This window comes from Dasypus novemcinctus, chromosome 28, assembly GCF_030445035.2.
Source record: "Dasypus novemcinctus isolate mDasNov1 chromosome 28, mDasNov1.1.hap2, whole genome shotgun sequence".
Lineage (NCBI taxonomy): Eukaryota > Metazoa > Chordata > Mammalia > Cingulata > Dasypodidae > Dasypus > Dasypus novemcinctus.
This window is the reverse complement of record NC_080700.1, coordinates 41,416,205-41,436,998: the sequence shown is the minus strand read 5'-3', so window position 1 is coordinate 41,436,998 and position 20,794 is coordinate 41,416,205. Positions and strand designations below refer to the sequence as shown.

The window sequence follows — 20,794 nt, the reverse complement described above, 5'->3', positions numbered from 1 at the left end:
ATACAACTGTCTTATTGAAAGGGCAGTACTAAAAAGTCAGAACAACAAAGTTTCAAGGTGCGGGAAGCGGACTTGGCCCAGTGGTTAGGGCGTCTGTCTACCACATGGGAGGTCTGCGGTTCAAACCCCGGGCCTCCTTGACCCGTGTGGAGCTGGCCCACACGCAGTGCTGATGTGCAAGGAGTGCTGTGCCACGCAGCGCAGGGGTGTCCCCGCGTGGAGGAGCCCTACGCGCAAGGAGTGCGCCCCGTAAGGAGAGCTGCCCAGGGCGAAAGAAAGTGCAGCCTGCCCAGGAATGGCGCCGCACACACGGAGAATTGATGCAGCAAGATGACGCAACAAGAAAGAGACAGATTCCCGTGCCGCTGACAACAAAAGAAGTAGACAAAGATGAACAGGCAGCAAAATGGACACAGAACAGACAACTGGGGGGGAGGGAAGGGAAGGGGAGAGAAAAATAAATCTTTAAAAAAAAGCTTCAAGGTGCTTTCCTCCTACAAAATCACAAAAACATATTTTACTTAATGCCACCTAATTAAAATTGACAGGGGAATCAAAGGCAGAATTGAAAAAGATATATTTCCTGTATTAATATAAATACTTAGGCATATGTCAAAAAATTGAGACTTAGGAAAATAACTACCAATCTGTTTATCAAAAGGGTTCCTAAAGTTATATTACCTGATTCACCACCTTAAGTCTTCACTAAAGATTTATTATCAGTACAGTGGTTTACGTGGTTATCTGTCTCGGAAATCTGAAAACCCTTTGAGAAATCTAAACAGCTTATGGAAGACAGACTTTACTGCAAGCAAAGTAGATTTCTATCCACCCCTTCACTGACGTCTTGTTTTCCTTTTCTGTCTTCTTTTAGGGAATTTCACTACTCAGTGATAATACAAGTTGGAAAGAAAAAAGTAAACTCAAATCATTATTGCCATTTTGCTACCCACCTGTACAAATCTGATAATAATGAGGGGAGTGCAGATATGCACAAAACCGGCAGGTAAAATTAGTGCCTGAGTTATCTACACTAATGTCGGTAATTCTTCACACTGAGCTGACCCTGAGGTTTTGTCCCCGCTGCCCCCACCCACCACCCACACTCTAGTCTGCAGGGCCTAAACAAATCAAAAGGCACAGCATGATACTGGGAAACTGTATTTTCTCATCTTCTTATTCTTTTTGTTGCGTGGTAAACAGCAAATAAGAACTACAAAACAAAAGGGATGCAGGGCATCCGGCAGTGGTCACACCAACACGCCCCATGTCCACAGCGGTCCTTGGCGCTGGGACCCCAGGGCGCAGGCCGGAGTCAACGAGACAAGCTTCCGCAGGGTGGCAGGTCTCTGCGGCTCGACAGCGTCCTCCTCGGCCACGGTTCTCCTTGCGCAGTCTTGGTGAAGAGAGATGCACTCGCAACCACAGGCCATGGCAGGAGGGCAAGGACAGGGCCAGAAGCGAGGTTTACCGAGCACACGGGTACGTGGCAAGTCCTGCCCGAGGGTCTGGTGTATGTTCTACTATCCCGTGTACACGCGAAGGGCGAGGAGCACCTGCGCCAGGGAGCTGACAGCACCTGTAAGTGCACCTGGTGAGTCATCACTCGCTTGCTTAGACACAGGGTTCAGAATCTGATGCCCCAAACACAGGCCAGAACTGCATCAGAGATGGCTGGAACTTTAATGTCTTGTTCTCATACCTGTTTAAAAAACACCAACACTAAGCCCAGGTGAAAAGTAGTAGTAGTAGTAGTAGTAGTAATAATATCCTTAACCAAGAAAGCCAACAGCAGGTATTTTTAAGTGTTGGCAGGCAGTGCTCTCCTTCCCCACAAGCCAAGAGCCCTGGCAATACATGACTAAATGCCACCTGAACATCTTGTACAAACATTATTTTGACACAGCCAAAACTGCTTTTATATTTTTAAATGTTCAAGACTTCCACAACATGGCAAAAGCTTCTGTGAAATTACACATGCTGTAAGTACAAATTTTGCAACTATATGTAGATGACTCTCTGAAGATAAAATGAGAAAATATGTTAAAATATTTTTAAAATAACAGGCATCCTGAAAATAGCTATTTTTTATTGTTGATTTCCTTTCTTCATGCTGAATATCTTACAAAAAAGAACCAACACTAACAGGCTAGTGAAAATAATGTAAATTTTTACTTATTTTTCTTTATCCCAACATCTACTCTTAGACATGGGAGACAATCCATGAGAGCTTGTTAAATGTAATTGAATTTTTCTTTGTAAACTGAGATCTTGTGCCTTGAGGGTGTCAATATTTAACCATGCTAGCTAAGGAAAACCATAAAATGCAGTAACCATGAATCACAAAAACACTTGGGGAAATTTGAATACATCCCCCATTTATTCAAGAACACTCATAATTTTAATCAAAACAGGGAAAATAGTTTTTACTTAAAGGTGAGAAAGTCTTAGTTGTTACAATTTACGTTTATGAGAACACTCAGGTGTGGTATCTTTTCGGGAGTAGGTGCACTCTAGCTGCTAAAATGGAATGAGCTAGAGCCTGACTACAACTGCACTAATGTATTTATTGTAGGCACATTTTCTGTTACTTGTGAGTCTTCATTTTCCTATCTTGGAATTAGAACTAAAAAAAAACAAAACAATCTGATATCTGAACCAATTAAATATGTAAATCCACATATATTTATTATTCTTTTTTATTTTCTCATTTTGTTAACTGTCCTTCCCAATTACATGTCTTCCATCTTCAGCTATTTAAAAAAAGGATTTGATTTTACAAGTTAAATTAAAAGTGTTTTTCTTCACCCCTAAACCTAAACCAAAACCTTTGCTCTTTGTGCAGGGAATGAAATGATACTTTAGGGCTTAAAAAAAAAGGGGGGGGGGGGAATGGGGTAGCAGGGTTTGATTGGAAAAAGGGAAAAAGGAAGGAAGAAAAGGAAAGAAAGTATCCCTTCATAATTCAGGAGAAAATCTCTGGGGCCCCATTTCCTCTGCAGTGATTCAACTAGATCACACAAAAAAAGTGGTAAACCATTTTTACGAAATAAAAGATAACACGGTATTTCAAAAAAATAGTATATTAAAACCAGGTCCCCTCACCCCCACATGTTCACACACCCTTTTATACTATGCTATCCAATGCACATACCTATAAAAGGGTGCAAAGGAGAAATTATAACGAAATAAATTAAGTTAGAATTTTCCTCCAAAATGAATTAATGCTACAAGAACATAGTGTAAACCATTCAAATGTATACCAAACAAAGCAATATAGAGTAACCTGTCCCTACCAAGGAACACAGTAGGATGAAGGCTTAGGGTATGATCCTGAAAGCACAGAAAGTGAGAGCAGCCAGGAAGCCTAATGCAACTACACACATAGTCCCATTTATTTCTGGAGACTGCATTTTGTCTCAGTCTAACTAAGAGGTAGAAACACTCTGGTAAGCTGTTGAGCTACATATCCAAAACCTGCTACAAGAGAAGAGTATTTAAATTCCCTTATTGATCTTCATGTCACCTTCAAGAATTTAAATGGAATGTAGAGTTATGGGTAATGCTAACACTCCTTCAACATCCATTCCTATCTATGACAATGTTTTCCCTCTTTTATAAAGAATTACAGAAAAATAAAGCTTCAGTAGCAAAGATGAATCGCTTCCTTTTAGGAAATTTAGAATTCAAGCAAAATAATCCAGGCCTTGCTTTAATCTCAAAAACTCTCTGGTGTTATTTTCTCCCTCTAAACCATCTCCCCACTACAATTTCCCTGCTTTGGATACCTCAAGGGAACCCATCCTTCATCCCTCCCTGGGACAATAATTTTCTTCCTCTGCATTCTAACTGCCATCACTTTTGAGAGTGTGTTTCAGCTTCATCCCTGAGATAATAAAACCGCCTCCCCAGGTTTTCCTCTGCCTCCAGTGATAAAAGAGACATCTGAAAACGAAAGCTTTGTGCAAATAAAAGGCATGGTGCAACTCACCTACCCTGGTAATCTAAAAGTCCCGGTAGCCACAATAAAGACCTGGCTTTGTGCAGGCGGGGCGGGGGCCAGAAAGCCCCGGCTGGCAAAGGGGCTCTGCCTCCGGCCCCCGAGCTGCCTGCCAGGGTGTTTTCAGTCATCCCTTACTGGCAGTCCCAGTGTCCAGTGACTGACCATTCATCCCTATGAAACAAGCTTTAAAACGAGAAGTGGATTTGGCCCAATGGATAGAGCGTCCGCCTACCACATGGGAGGTCTGCGGTTCAAACCCCGGGCCTCCTTGACCCGTGTGAAGCTGGCCCACGCACAGTGCTGATGTGCGCAAGGAGTGCTGTGCCACGCAGGGCTGTTCCCGGCGTAGGGGAGCCCCACGCGCAAGGAGTGTGCCCCTCAAGGAGAGCTACCCCACGCAAAAAGAGCGCGGCCTGCCCGGGAGTGGAGCTGCATACATGGAGAGCTGACACAAGATGACACAACAAAAAGCAACACAGATTCCCGGTGCCACTGACAAGAATGCAAGTGGACACAGAGGAACACACAGCGAATGGACACAGAGCAGGCAACTGGAGGGGAGGGGGAATGGGGAGAGAAGAAAAAATTTTAAAAAAAAAGAAGTGAGGGCAGACCCTGCTGCCTCCTTCCACCACCGTGAGTAAAATGGGCTGCCAGGAGGCCCTGGCTCAGCAGGCGCTCCGCTAGGCGCTTCCCGCCTTCCCCACACAAACGTCCCCGTGCTGGGACGTCCAGACGGGCAGGCTGCCCGGGTTCCCGAGGCCACAGATGCCTGCTCCGTGACGGCACCCCAGAAGCCGCCCCGTCCCGTTTCCCCACACAGTGGAAAGAAGCCCACCAGGGCCACGCGGACCACCGGACGCCCACGGGGCTGCGAGAGAAGGGGGCCATCGCCATCGGGGTGTTTTACATGCATATCCTAAGTCTTTCAGGGAGGGAAGCCGGGGCCGGAGGACAGACACAAATGCCTGAGACGAGAGCCTTGGCCAAGGCCCCGCAAGACTGGGACAGTCTCCCCCCAAAGAACACTCTCTGAGCAGTGCTGCCTTCCATGCAAGGAATCGTGAGCTATCCGTTACAGTCCGGGAGGGGAAATAAAACAGGGCAAGCGAGATAAACCACTTCCAACTCCTCAGCCTTAAAATGACCTGACAGTAAATAAATACTGCAGTTAAATATTTATATCATTCTGGTCTAATAATCAGGTATCGTTGAAATCAAGGGAATTCTGGAAAATCAGCTATCAATAAATGAATGCTAAAATTTATATATTTCAGACTAGTGTTCACAAATGCACTGAATATATACAACACACACAAATACAAGCCACAGGTTCTATCACAAATGAATACTGTAAATAACTTCAAATGATAGCCCAAATAATGAAATAAACTGAAGAGATGCCCAATCCATAATCTGAAATAGGTGAATTTTAGGTCCTGGGTAAAGAAATAACAATAGGACCTGGAAAAAAAAAAATATTTTTTAATCTAATGCATTATGGAGGAAGTGGCTGAGAAAGCTTAGTAACTTTTTTTGTGTCTTTAAAGCTTTTTTCTCCTCTTTTATTCCAGGCTTAAACAAAGTTCAGTGGGGCATCAAACTGCCTGTTTTAAATTACAGTCTGTATTTTAAAATAGAATGCATGCACGGCATGTTCCTGAAGCTAGAGGGTGGGAGTGTTATTCACAGAAAATTGAAGGCTTGTCGAGTCAATAATCTTCTTTCACACAGTAACAATTTTCAGCTAAAATTTCTTGACCCAAACAAAGGAAAACAAGATCATTCAGTTATTTTACAACAATTTAGAGAAGGCAAAAGAAAAAAGAGAGAGAGAGAGAGACACCTCTCAAACACTACATTGTGAGAAAAGAATAGAATTTCATTCTCAGGTAAAGACCTTCTTTACATATATTTGTTTTCTCTCCTAAACTGACAGTAAATATTAAAAGTAGTTACTTCTAGCCAAAAAGGAACATAAAAGCAAATAACCAGTCCACAAACACCACCATGCGCCTCTGCTGGTTATACACCCCCAGTTACACAGCTGTGTTCCTCTCTGGTCACCTGCAAAGTGGACATCTGTGCACCAAGCCCCATTTCCCCCTAAAGTAATCTGCCCTCAGTGCATGCCGCGGTCCATCCCGCGTGGCCCCCAGAGCAGGCTGACTGCTGTAGACATAGGAGCGTGGACTTGGAGAAACAGAAGCGGAGGGTTATGGTCGGGACATCACGGCAATTTTTCCATTCTAGTAGTAGCTTAAAACGAAACAGAGGGTGGCAGACTTGGCCCAGTGGACAGGGCATCTGTCTACCACACGGGAGGTCCACAGTTCAAACCCCGGGCCTCCTTGACCCGTGTGGCGCGCTGGCCCATGCGCAGTGCTGATGCGTGCAAGGAGCGCCGTGCCACGCAGGGGTGTCCCCCGCGTAGGGGAGCCCCACGCGCAAGGAGTGCGCCCCGTAAGGAGAGCCGCAGAGCGCCGCACACACGGAGAGCTGATACAACAAGATGACACAACAAAAAGAGACACAGATTTCCGTGCCGCTGACAACAACAAAAGCGGACAAAGAAGACAACGCAGCAAATAGACACACAGAACAGACAACCGGGGTGGGGGGCGGGGAAGGGGAGAGAAATAAATAAATAAATAAATAAATCTTAAAAAACAAAAACAAAACAGAACAAAAAGCCATCAAGGAGCCCCAGTCCCGACAACCTCTCCCTCCCAAGGCCCACAGCCATGACTCTCCTCAGGCTTTCCGGCCTTGCCCCCGTCCACCCTCGAGTCGCCTCTCTGCGGGTGGCCCTGGACGGCCACAGCAGGGGCTCCTGCCCCACACAGGCCCCTGGAGGGCGGTGGCCCAGGGCCAGTGTCTCCACCTCTGGGGCAGCATCTGTGCACTGACTTCCCACTGGCAGGGATGAGCCACAGTCAGGACGGCGTGTTCAGTGAGCCTCATGTATCAACCACAGACGAGCTGTCCTTCCAGCATCAAAACCAGCACCCTGCTTACCACTTACCTCATGGTCTTTCTTAAGCTCTAATGTTGTTTTTTTTTCCTATTGTACCCCATTCACTAGTGTTTTGGAACTAATTGGCAGTCACATAAAATAGGTTGAAATTCATTTTCCCCCATATTTTAAATCTTCAGAAAATTATGTGAAAAAAGTTTGCAAGGGACATGCTTATCATGCTTATAAACAATTAAAAAACAAAAAACAAAAACACTGCCACTAACCAAATAACCCAGCTATAATGATTTTAGAATTACCCACTTACAATAACAGAACAGAAGATGCCAATTCAGAAACACTTTTCACACAAAAACTACAGTTATTTAAAAGCAAAGTCTAGTTCCTTTTAAATATTAATTTATTCAGACTTTCCATCTATTTAGTCTGGTTTGTCCTGGAAGAATTCCAGATTGCTGAGGTTTTACTGAATATTCATTTACAGAACAAATATTTAAGTGGAGGATTGTTTTCTAAGCGAGAGAGAAACATACCTCCCACTTCCCACTACTTCTTACCTTACTTAAGTTTAAGTCAAACCCTCTATTTTCAAACTGATGGCCAGTATAACGAAGAACACTTGGGAGGGTAAAAATATAGACCATTCCATTTTAAGGAAATAATCTGCATTGGAAAACAAACATCTGTCCTAATCGTGACCACTTTTTATGAATGAGGACTTCAAGTAAAATCCTTTCATAGTCTTCTCAAGAGCTGGGTATCGCATGGAATCTCCCCAACACAATAAGTCCTAGGTAAGAAACCCAAGTCCTGCACAACACCTTTAAAACTTTCCCACAACTTCAAACTGCGTGCCGTCAGTTATGGAATGGCACGTGATGAAAAATCTGAGAGCCTATCGCTCCCCACTTACAAAGGGGTGCTCACTTTTTATGGTTTCCACTTCAGAATCTTGAAATATTTCTTCTAAAATGCCAAAGTTCAAGATACTCCAGTAACATTAAGAGAACACTGACAATAAATTCAGTTGCACATGGGGATTATCCACCCTGGAACACAGAAGCAAACATTGACAGTGGAGTAGACTTCCCTTTCATTAACTTGTAATTTCTTAAACATTCAGAATAATTGCAGAAAGATCAATCAATGGAAGATAGTTACATTCTTAATCTATTAATGAGAACCATTTAAGTCTGGAGTTCGAGACACAAATAAAAAAGTTTGGAAAGAGTTCATTCAGCAGCCATACATCTAATTCTTACTGGCAGAGTTTAACTTTCACAAAAATCTGCCAACTAGCACAAGCTAGTCTTAACAATTTACATCCTTAACTGGGTTGAGGACTTGATGAAAAATAGAATTTGGGTTAAAAAGATGCTTCATCTAAGCTTTTTCCAAAGAATCACAGGAACGATATCATCGAATATATATAAAATGTCCATACTGTCGTGTCATTGATGATCATGTACGCTTCAAAATTACGTGATTTTGTCCCTAATGAACATGTCATTAAAAACTGTACAAACAAAATTAAGCAAACCTACACACAAAGAATAAGTATCCTTCTCTCATTAAAGGCACAGCTTCGTATGCTCTGTTGCTAATGCCTTAGCCCCCAAAAAGTATTCTTGGTAATAACAGTTTTCCAACCATTCTCTTTCAGGCTTCCAATATCCTGTTTAACACCCTCTATCTCAAAGGAAAAACAGCATTTACTACCTCTTTCCTTTCTCACAAAGGGCCAAAAAACATATGTTTTGTCTAAAGTGCAGTATTTCCTCCTAATTGCGAACTCAACAAAAGTGCCATAAGCACTATTCCCCATGAGATTTAGGATTTTTTAGTTAACTGAAAAAGATCAAAAACCCTTTTCATGTCAACATCTTCAGATATTTACTATTTAAGGAAAACAGTGCAGAAAAAAGTTTTGAATTACACGACGGGCCTTCTAGAAGAGCCAGTATTTATTAATATACATTTTTGACAAAGTCATGGAAAGCAGTCTATTCTTAAAAGCTGCTGGAACTCGGCTGCCAAGTGCCTGTAGTCTGGCTTAGCTCCACGGACTAGTGGACCCAGCTATCTCACATACAAAATTGGTGGCAGGCCTCTCTGCAGAAAAAAAACAATTAGTTATTTCTAAACTGAGGAATATTAACAACTCTTTAGATCCTTGCGGGGGGGCGGGGGAGGGGCGGCGGCACTATTTTGCTTAAAACAAGGAAAAAAAAACCTTTTTCTCTTGTTCAAAGAATCACTTCTCTTCTTGAAGCTTAAGTTTACCAAGGTAAAACTCAAATGTCACTATATAATAAAAGAAATCAGTCTTAAGAAAAACAACACCCTGCTAAAACATATCTCCCCGATTTCAATCACGAGCATCTGGAGAACATGGGTTCTCCCAATGTCAATAACATGAAAAAGTTCCCTTTCTCGAACCTAGAGGAAGAATGAGCTGAAAAGTAGGCAGGTCTTCACATAAATCCTATCAGGCATATATATACTGGGATAACAAATTAAAAAACACATAAATACTCTGAAAAGATCCTGGTCTAATAGGGGGAGCCAAGACAAAAAAATAACTAATAAAAAGGATAAAAAATAAATTCCACGAGAGATGGAAATGTAACAAAAGAGTCAACAAAAAGCATCTTCAATCGTTCTGGGGGTTATCTTAGAATGAAAACTGAAATATATGCAAGCTTATGAAGTAAAAGTGTTAGCAAACCATCCCCCTTTAGATTTTCCACTGTCTTTTACTAAAATGTTGACTTCATTTCGTATCCAAGTTAGAGGCAGAGAAAACTACAGAATGTGTTCAAATTTTAAGTAATAATATTCAGAGAATTCTTCCAATTAATTTTGGTATCATGTGCTATAAGCTAAGGTTTCTTAATAACGATAATATCTATTTTTAAGCTAAAGTCTCTCAACAGGGAGGAAGCAGTATGATTAAGAGGTATAAAAATAAATGGACATTTTTAGGGGGAAGCTGTTTAGCTTTCTCTTATTCAGGTTAGGCCTGAGTCCATTATAATAGTCAAAGACCTAATAATTATGCCACATTACAATCTAATATCACATTGAAAAACGGTGCAGATCATAAGAGAGACCCACAATTTACTGAGTTCTAAATGATTAAATTACAAATTATAAATACGATGAACTGTCATAAACAAATAGAAAGACAAAATTTTTACCATTGATACTTAGATCTATTTTATTTATTTCTCCCCATCCCCTCATTGTTTGCACTTGCTGTGTCTGTGCATCTTCTGTTTTTCTTTAGAAGGCACCGGGAACTGAACCCGGCACCTCCAATGTGGGAGGGAGGAGCCTAATTGCTTAAGCCACCTCCATTCCCTGATACTTGGAAAGAAACAACATAGTAGGCTAAGAGTATATCAACGAAGGATCCAAGAGCAAATTCAGATGTGATAAAAATATACCATCAAGGAAAACATCAACAGTATTAACTTAGCCAAGTTAGAGAATTTAAATATTGTTTTAAAGTAATGCCATAATACACAGATTACAGCCATAACAGAACACCCAAATCTTTCTTCAAAATGATAATTTTCTTAATTGTGTACAAAAAAATATTTATAAACACCATAGAGAACTGTTCTACACATACGAAGTACTGGTGAAGGAACAGTGATTAAGTTAAAATTCATTTAAATAAAGCACATTTTTCTCCTTACAGACTGGGTACAGTTTAGGTACATCAGCTGCCCTTTAGTCAATAACTGATACTTCTGTATATGCACCATAGAACTTGGAAACTTGGTAAAACCTGGAAGCTTTGCTCTAAGAGATTACTGAAATGTACTTCAAGCGTTACTGAGTCGATCAAAATCTTACCTATCCTTGAATTACAAGAAAGAAAGAAAATACAAATTAAGGTACTTTCCTTTAACCATCTTTCTAAGAAACTTCTCTGTTATAAACAACCTTAAATCATCTTGGAAAGTAGGCAAGATAAACATAAAGGAGGACAGCAAGCCAGTATCTAGATACTAAATATAAACGCAACGACTCAGAAAAAATGTAAACTATTGATGCATACAATAGTTCAATTCCCAAAATATTTCTATCCCTGCTCCAGTAGCCAACTGAAAATTTGTCAGGATACGACGTATTTTCCATCCTGTATCACAAAACAAATCACCTGCAATTGACAAACCTACAAAGTTGAGCTTCCCTGGGAAACACAGAAAAATTGTAATGTCCCATAGCACAAATAAGTGGAGGAAAAAAGTAGACCTCACTGTCTACCTGCTCTCCACGAGTCAATTTAAATTTCGTAAAACCACAAGCCAATTTCCAAATATTCACCAAATGCGCTCATCAACAGCACACACCCACGTGCACACACACTATATACTCACAGAGTCCTGAACTATTTGCAAAAGAAAAAAAGCTTGGAGGATAAAACACAGCACCCAACATCTTTTAACCTTTCAGATTCCTTCAAACACAAAATAAGTAGACAATCAATTCTCCAATAACACTACAGAATGAAAACAAAAGGACTTCACTGCCTTCCACCAGAGAAACAAAAGCTATAAAAAACTAGGGTTTCAAAAAGAAAAATGTGCAAAAGAGTCAAAGATAGTGTCCACTCTGGAGTCATCACTTACCTTCTTCCCTAAGGCTCACACAGACCTTAAAAACGGGTAGGGTGTACACGCCAAATGCCAAGTACAGCGTTCATTACACATGCCTGTTCTCACAGGTTGAGAGCTAATACAATACATCTTACTTAATGCAAACATACTTGAAATTCAAATAAAAGCTATGTCCAGCCTGAACTCCCAACTTAAGCAAATCTTTCTAAAAGAGAGTAAGCAATAACAATAATTCTTCAAATCAGAATATTTTAACAAAGAAATAAATGTAAAAATACTTATTTGTATAAATTTATCCTTTTCATTTATAAAGAAAGCGTCACTTAAATTAGGTTCCCTATTTTAAAAAAAGCAAATTAACTATGACACTCTATAACATAGCCACTTCTGATTTCAGTATATACCCTAATCACCACAAACTATTTGCTGGTAGAAATATTTTATAAGCTGCTTGTTCAAACGTTAAATTACAATACTTACTTTTTGGTAAATAAAAAAAGAGACTGAGTGATTACTCATTAACTAAGAAACCCAAACTCCTGTTGAGTGCCTTATCTCATCACTCACACCCTTGGCCAAAGGGGGAAGGTCTTTGTAAGTGTCGGCTCTTACACTGGCCCCTGGTCTGTGTTACTACCAGAGAGCACCGGGCTAAGGAAAGCTCCATTGCACAACAGCAATAACTGCCTGTACACAAAACCGGCCAGCCAGGCCGACCCCGCAGAGGACGCCTGGACGCAGAGACGCCCCAAACGAGAGCTGACATACCCAGGCCTGCACGGCTCCTCAAGAATTACGTTCTAAAGAAGTGAAGAAACGACAGCATGTATCTCAACTCTGGAAATTTCTCCTCCAAAACGTAATATGAAGTAGAACAAACAAAATCAACAGCTCTTTTGAAAATATTTAATTCATTATACTTTCGTTTCCCAATCAGCACATGAATTTCTTACTGGTAAACTTGACGGTCTTTCTTGTTGTATTAGGTTCAAGTCTTCATGGTTAGATTTTCCAGGGGCCATAGCAGGTTGAGACCTAGTTCCATAGCCTTCCTGAGACATGTCCTAAACGAACACAAATACAAAAGCACTTCATAAATATCTCAGTGAGTTACAAGCTTCTTCAGCAGCCAAAAAGTAGGAAAAGCTTATCACAAATTTTCAACGGTTATATTTATGCAGATGCATATAGCTATCATTTCTTTAGCACTTTACCAGAAGTAGAAACAAAAAAGCAGTGAATCATCAATAGCAAAAAATACATACAATTCCCAACTCAATTTATCATGAGACAAACCAAGTATCAAGTCAATAAAAGGTATATTGTTTAATTCTGATTTTGGTTGTATTGTTTAATTTGTCTGACTTTTATTAAACTGCCTTTAGTATTACCTGTGAAATGTTAAAAATAATTAATGAAAACTTCACTATCAATGGACTTTTAATATACCCTCTTAATAACCCTAAAAACAATATAAATAGTAATTGAGATCACAATACCCTGGGGGTTCTACAAAACCAAAAGGAACTCATTTTGGAATTCCATATGTTCCCATGGCACAGTTTTCAGAGAACCACAATAAAGAAGAGTAGAGGACAAAACACACCCCAAAACCTGCTGAGGTCTGAGAAACCTGTCACCCGCGTGGTCTTTTTCGCACCTGGTCCAACACCTTCCTGGATGCATTCGGCATGGTTTCAGTACTGAAGTGAAACTGCATTGCATAATCCCAGCACCGCACCTGCCAGCCCTGCAGGACACCAGAGGGCAGCCCCGTGCAGACCTGCACCTGAGAACCACGTCTGCTCGCCTTCCCTTTGCACCCGGGTCGAGGAGCAGGGCGGAATGGGACCTGCTAACTGGCACTGAAAGTTGAAGAACTAGTTTTGGATTTTAGAGGAAAAGTAAGAGAAAAGAAAATAGCACACTTTAAAATGAAATTCTTTCCCTCACTCAGTTCAAATGTGTGTTGGCATTAAAGAAACATTATATGCAAGTTCTACATCTGTTAAGTCCCTAAAACATTACTTTAAAATTTCATGTTTATTGGTCGATACCCTATAAACAGCTACTGTTGCCCCACCCTTTCCTCACCCAGCACACGCTTAAAATTCCACTGCTTCCTAAGCCACGGCTGGTACAACAGAGTACACAAGCCGTACAGACTCGACCTCAGAGCTCGCCAGGCGCTGGCGCAAACTGCCCTTCAACAGCACAGGCAGATTCGACCCCCAGCATCGTGCCAGCAGCCCTCCTTCCTGTCCCACACGTCTCCAAGACGGGTCCGGGACACACGACTTAGGTCCAACACCTCACAGCAGTGTTTCTACTCCCCTCGGCACTGGACTTCCAGGACAGACCTAACCCAGCCAGCAAGGTGAGGTGCCAGCTAGCACCTGCACTCACAGCCCACCCATCTGGGCACCCTCCAGGGTCACGCCTGGGCGCGGCTCAAAGGCTATTTCCACGGGCAACCCTGCCCCCTCCACCGGGCGTCCACCCCCCCGGCACTGGGCCCGCACAGCGTCCTTCAGATCAGCGGCGAGGATTTCAGGTCTGGGGGGCACGAGGCCTCCCCTCGGTGGTCTTCACCAGGCCACAGGTCCCACAAGGCACAGGATGAGCAGGCACAGGCCCCCCGAGACTGCCTCCAGTGAGCCTTTTCAGTGCCCCTGCCTTCTCCGTTACACCCCAGGTGAGATGCTGGCCCCTGAAATAAGCAGCAGCGGAGCAGGGGGCCAGAGAGCCAGCAGAGAAAGACCCCTTAAGGCTCCCTTCAGGAGGCTCAAAGCGTCCAAGGAACGGCATCTGCCAAAATCCCAAGTACTACTCCTAACCTCAAGAGGCTTCCAATTATTAAATAGAGCTGAAAATAAAACCAAACCAAGTGTAGGAGAATTTCTGAAAACAGAACTTGTCCTGCCTCAATTTAAGTAGTTTGAATGTAAAGATGAACTGTGCAATCCTATGGAAATGGTACCAAATGTTAACCTACAGCAGTCATCTATGTATACCTTAAAATGGACTATAAAGTGTGTTTAGCCGCTTTGAAAAAATATATTTTATATCCCATGACTAACTTGAGCCTCTTCGTCCTGTCTGCTGCACTTATTTTCTGGCATGTAATCACTTTCATCTTAGGACTACTTAGGGGGAAGCGGATGTGGCTCAAGCACTAGAGGTTCTGCCTACCCTACGGGAGAACCTGGGTTCGATCCTTGGGGCCTCCTGGTGAGAAAGAAGAGGAGAAAGCGTGCTCACGCGGCAAACCCGTGCCCGTGCCAAGTGCCCACATGGTTAGCCAGTACTTGAGCCAGTGCCCACACAAGTGCCCGCACGGTGAGCCAGTGCCCGCACAAGTGAGTCACGCAGCAAGATGATGATGCAACAAGAGAGAGACAAGGGGACAGACAAGGTGAAGCGCAACAAAGACCAGGAACTGAGGTGCCACAATTGACAGGGAACCTCTCTCCCCATCAGAGGTCTCCAGGATCGATTCCTGGTGAATCCTGGAAGAGAGAAAATGAGAAGAGAAGATAACACAGACAGCAAAAACAGCAGGGCAGGAGGAGGGGAAGGGGAGAAAATAAATAAAATAAATCTAAAAAAAAAAGACTACATAGAAATAAGTAATTTAATGACAGTAAGAAGACAGTGTCGATAAAAAATATGGGATGTGTTCAGCATCACACTTCATAAACAAAATAAGCGTGGCCTTACATTTTACAAAGCATAACTATTTTCAGTTACTTATGCACAGTTTAGTTCGCGCACAATAATCTCCGCATGTATCTGACACACGCATAGAAAGTAATTTTTAAGGCTATGCATTGCAATCCTGCTGCAATCAAAAGCACCCAGGATGAGGAACGTGCTCCGCCATTTCGGAATGCTTTCCTGGAACGTTTTCCCCACGCCAGGCTCCTGCCTGACCCTTACTTCATGTTGTAAGTCAAAGTAAGAGGGAAATGGATGCACAAATGGCAAGAGCCTGGGTAACGAATCGTAAGAGCGGGGTGGGTCGTGGCGGCTTTTGTCGAAGAGGTTTCCAGGCAGATGTTTGCTTGCACGCTCACGTCCTACATGAACAGAACCAAGACAGAAAACACCAGGACCCACCGAGAAAGGCTACGATCAAAGCAAAGCCCAAGAGCACAAGTGCGTAAGAGAGTCTGCTTTCTTTAACCATGAAATGAACCAAATGCTCAGGGCAACATAAGACTTTGAGGGAAATGGGAAATAGCCAAAATGTTAAGGACATATTTTTTTTACTATTAAAAAGGAAAAATGATCCCATGTATAAATTTAGAAGGCACAAAGAGATAAACACTGAAAGAAAGATTGCCTACCTCTACAAAGGTTACTATTGCTCAAGGTATTTTATTTATTTTTCCACAATTTTTCAATGCAGTACCAAGTATAAATGTGAATTTAAGTCCTTTTTCTTTTAAATGCAATTGCAGCATATTTTCTATAAATAGCTTTTTTTTTTTTTGTCACTCAAAAGGTTGTTTTAGGGAGCAGATGTGGCTCAAGCAGTTGGGTGCCCGCCTCCCACATAGGAGGTCCTGGATTCGGTTTCCAGTGTCTCCTAAAGAAGGTGAGCAGGACAGCGAGGAGAGCTGATGTAATGGGGGAGACACAATAAGGACACAACAAGCAGGGAGTGGCTGTGGCTCTAGCGACTGGGTGCCTCCCTCCCAGCATAGGAAGTCCAGGGTTTGATTCTCAGTACCTCCTGAAAAAGAAGACGAGCAGACACAGAAATCACACAACGAACAGACACAGAGAGCAGACAGCTAGGGCAAACAAGGGGGGGTGGGGGATAAATAAAGCAAGGTTTTTTTAAAGCCTATTTCAGAGCCCATTCCCTATCTAGATGCACCTGAGCATCCAGCATGTTCTCCGCAGCAGCACCCTACTGCCTTAGGCGTCCACCAGGGGCTGCCGCCACCCCTCGCTACCTCCTGAAGCGCTGGGGTGGACAGCCTTGCTCGTGCGTCTTCACCTGAAAGGCTTCTGTTGTGTAAATCTCTACAAGGAGCTTGCTGTCCAGGGGTTCACACATTCAAAACTTGGAGAGATCCTGGCAAGGGAAGTATCAACCTGCGCTCGCAGTCCATCGTTTTCAACAGAACAAGCTTTATTAGGATGTTCTGTTAGCATCGCAAGACTACTAACCACATTTTAAAAAGCAGCAACTATGTGATTATACCAAATACCAGTGATTGCACAGTTTGGAGGAATTGTATGCTTTATTAATATGTATCAATAAATTGGATTTGTTAAAAAAAAAATAGCAAACCTAGAGGAAGGGGTGGGGAGGAAGACATAACAAAAGAACAGAATAATTTAAGACATGGACTGTAAATTAAAAGAAGATGGGAGGTAAGAAGTGGTGATGGAGCACCCGCCCTCGATAAACAAGTGGCAATGGTACTGAGTCTGGTGAGAGTAACTACAACAGCTAACAGAACTGGTGGTCTTTGGAGCCCAACACAGAGCTTCAGATCTAAAGCAGAAGGCAACGGGGAGCCACCGGGCTCCCGGCCCAGGGCCAGTGACGCTCTTCCAGTACCCGCGTGAGGTGCGGGTGTGCATGTGTGCTAGAAAGACGATGGCTGCACCGAGGCGGCGGCACCCAGCAGTCACCAGCCTGCAGGGGTCGTGTCCGCGTGACCTGACCGCGGGCTGCTTTCCTCTCCCTGCTTCAGGAAGGCCTGTCATCAACTCCAACTCCTTGAGGGGACGGCAGTGGGAACAGAGGATGAGTGTCTCCGTGGAGAAAGGTGGCAGGCACAGAGGGCTGCCGGGTCACGTAGAGCCATCACTCGGCTTAAGAAACTCCATGTGCTGCTCAGCTCCCTGCGTGCTCGAGGCTAATGGAATTTCAAAGCAATACAACCCTAGAAATGACCCGTAAGACAAACACCCAGGATGGCCGGCCGCTCAGGCTGCCAGCTCGGGGAAGCCTATTCAGGGGCAGGCGGAGGCCTAACACCAGCCCGCCAGAGCTCCCGCCGTCACCTTGCTCCTGACCTTGGGAGCACACACACTTAGACAACGAGCCAGGGACGACCAGGACCCCGGAGCACCGCCGGGGATGCAAGCCTTCGTTCCCACCACGACTGTACTGCAGAGACAACCGGAAGCTTCAAGTGCCGACGCACAGCAGGACGGCTAACTCGTTTTAACTTTTTTAAAAGAAGGTATCGTTCAAGGCTTCAGATAGTCTCCACATTTCCTTTGCAAAACCAATCAGTCAAATATTTTAAATGTGGGAAGCATCCAAACCACTCGACTTGAATATTACGAATAAGAAATATTAAAGTAGAAAACGTCTTCCCCACATGTGAACACCAGTCCCTCTCCTCCCGGTCATTCGAAGCCCAGGGGAGGACGCGCCTCAAGGCGAAAGGGCCACCGCCCTCTGAGCTGCTTTCTCTGAAGGTCCCTCCACTGCCTCCCCCTGCCTGCCCGTGAGGATTGGTCTCCCCGGCCCTCTGTCCTCTGCCCTCTGCCCCTAGGAAACCCGCCACTGCGACGTGGTGATGACGCCCGCATTGCCCCCACCCATCTTTCTACCTGCAGTACCAGCATCGCTGCGGGGGTGCCGGAGCCCCTCGCACCATCCTGCCAAGGCGCGGCCCGCTGACCGCCGCCCTCAGACTTGCCCCTGCCCCTCCGTGTCCCCACCTTCTTGGGGACTCCTCAGAAACACCCACACGCCTTTTCATCTTTCGCGAACCCCAAACCTTGGTCGGATCCCGCCCCTTCCTCTTGACCCACCTGCCAGTGCCCTGGCCTGCTGCCCCCTCGTCCAGCGTCCTGAGACGAACGCCAAGGGGCTCCTCTGCCTGGAAAATGCCTCCCCGGGCCCCAGGGCAGCTGGGCCGCCTGCAGCGGAGGGGCTCGAACCTCCGGGCCGCCATGGGCCAGGCGGGCACCACCAATGTCCTCGCCCACAGCCCCATCCCAAGCAGGCCCCTCCACGGCACCCCGCACCGCGGCGGCCTCCCGCTCTCGACCTTGCAGCTGCCCCGAGGCCCACACCACCTTGAGACCCCACGACCCCGCCCTCTGCTCCGGGAGTGCGAAGCTCCACCTGGGCGCTGGGTTCTCCAAGGCAGGGAGCCCACCCTCTGGATTTCGGCACCCCCATACCGAGCCCATGTCAGCTACTCTAGGAAAGCCTGAGGAGCAGCGGGTACTCAGAATTGGCCCCAGCAAGGCAAAACAGGTGCACGAGGACAAGCACGTCAAACTGAACAGAACCTGGGCTCGCATTCAAGAATATTCACCGGGTAAGTTGCTATGATGCCTGCTAGAATGTGCTGTTACTGGAAGTCTTAAGGCAAAAAGAATGTCGTTAAAAAAAAAAAAAAAGGTACTGGAAATCACAGGGGATGTGGTCGCTGCCATCAGAAAAGGACAATTGGGCGGCGGACTTTTCCCAGTGGATAGGGTGTCCGTCTATCACGTGGGAGGTCCATGGTTCAAACCCCAGGCCTCCTTGACCCGTGTGGAGCTGGCCCATGCACAGTGCTGATGCGCGCAAGGAGTGCCCTGCCACACAGGGGTGTCCCCCGCGTAGGGGAGCTCCACGCGCAAGGAGTGCGCCCCGTAAGGACAGCCTCCCAGTGCAAAGGAAAGTTCAACCTGCCCAGGAATGGTGCCGCACACATGGAGAGCTGATGCAGCAAGATGAAGCAACCAAAAGAAACACAGATTCCCGTGCCACTGACAACAACAGAAGCGGACAAAGACGACAATGCAGTGAACAGACACAGAGAACAGACAACCAGGGTGGGGGTTGAAGGGGAGAGAAATGAATAAATCTTTAAAAAACAAAAAATAAGAAAAGGACAATTGAGCAGATGGGGCTCGAGCGGTTGAGCACCTGCTTCCCACATGGGAGGTCCCAGGTTCAGTCCCCGGTGCCTCCTAAAAACAAAAACACAAACAAGCAAACAAAAGAAAAACCCAACTCAGGGGAGCTAATGTGGCCCAGTGGTTGAGCACCAGCTTCCCACATACAAGGTAGGTCCAGGGTTCAATGCCCGGTCCCGGTAGCTTAAAAATTTTTTAAAAAGGAAGACAATCAAGACATCAGGCACATTCTGGTAAATAAACAAGACTGGCAAGTAAATATTCTTGGGGGGAAAAATATGAGTTCGATACAGTCTGCAGAAGAACAAACTACCAATTTACAGGAAATAAAAAGGACTGAGGAACATGTTAACATGTTAAACTATAGAGAAGGAAGCAGCAAATCCCGAACTGTAAGACTGTGGTTTCTCCAATAACTAAGATGCAAAAGGAAAAAGAAAAGAGGATGAATGTGAGAGGACAGAGAACATCCTAGAGAGAAAAGGAAATTAAAACCAATTGTAATGTATGGACTTTATTTGGATCTTAATTTGAACCACCCCACAATGTAAATTTTAAAAACCCATTATTCCATTTATAAGACTACTGAAAATTTAAACATGGGATACTAGATAATGTGAAAAAAATGCTACAAATGTGGTAACCCGCCTGGGGGAAGATGGCAACAAACTAACAGGCAGGGCTGAACGCTCTCACAAAAACAACAGCGAAAGAGCCAAAAGCGGTCCGAGGGCCCTGCTTTGGGGTCAGTAGACCAGTAAAGTGCCACACAACTCCCAGGAGGGTGAGGGACATTAGGACCAAGAAGGCGAAAGGACAAACGTGTGCTATCAAGCCCCTGTGGCGACCAGGAAGGGCTCCCCTCCCCCACCCCCAAGATCGCAAGCTGGGGTAAATCCCCGGCTCCCTGCAGCCAACAGAGGAGAGCAGGCATCCTCCTGCCAGCTGTTTCAGGGGAAAAGGGAGGGGAGGTCGGGGTGCTTTTCTTCAGTGCATTCAGCCAGCAGAGCCTGCTTTGTATTTTTCTCTGGAGATTCAACACGGGAGCACAGGAAAGCCGAGGCTGAAGCAGGTCAGAGGAAAAGTGTGCTGACCAGCACCACCTGCTGGCCGGTCTGGAAATTGCATTGACAAAAAACATCACACTGTCTGTATCCAACTCCTGGGGGAAAATCTGTGCCCCGCTATTGAGTCCCTGGCCTGATTTTGAAAACTTAAGCTGGGCAATTTTAACGACTGAGAATTAGTTAAACCAAATATCAAAGAAGAGCTGTGTGGAGGAAAAAAAAATTT

General features: G+C 44.5%; 1 protein-coding gene across 1 annotated transcript in view; it reads right to left on the bottom strand.

Moving 5' to 3' along the window:
* Nucleotides 1-20,794, bottom strand: part of ARID1B (AT-rich interaction domain 1B) — a 398,217-nt gene that overhangs the window by 245,506 nt on the left and 131,917 nt on the right. Inside the window, 1 exon segment of the mRNA XM_058289666.1 lies at nt 12,565-12,675. Within this exon segment, the coding sequence (XP_058145649.1) occupies nt 12,565-12,675 (111 nt within the window).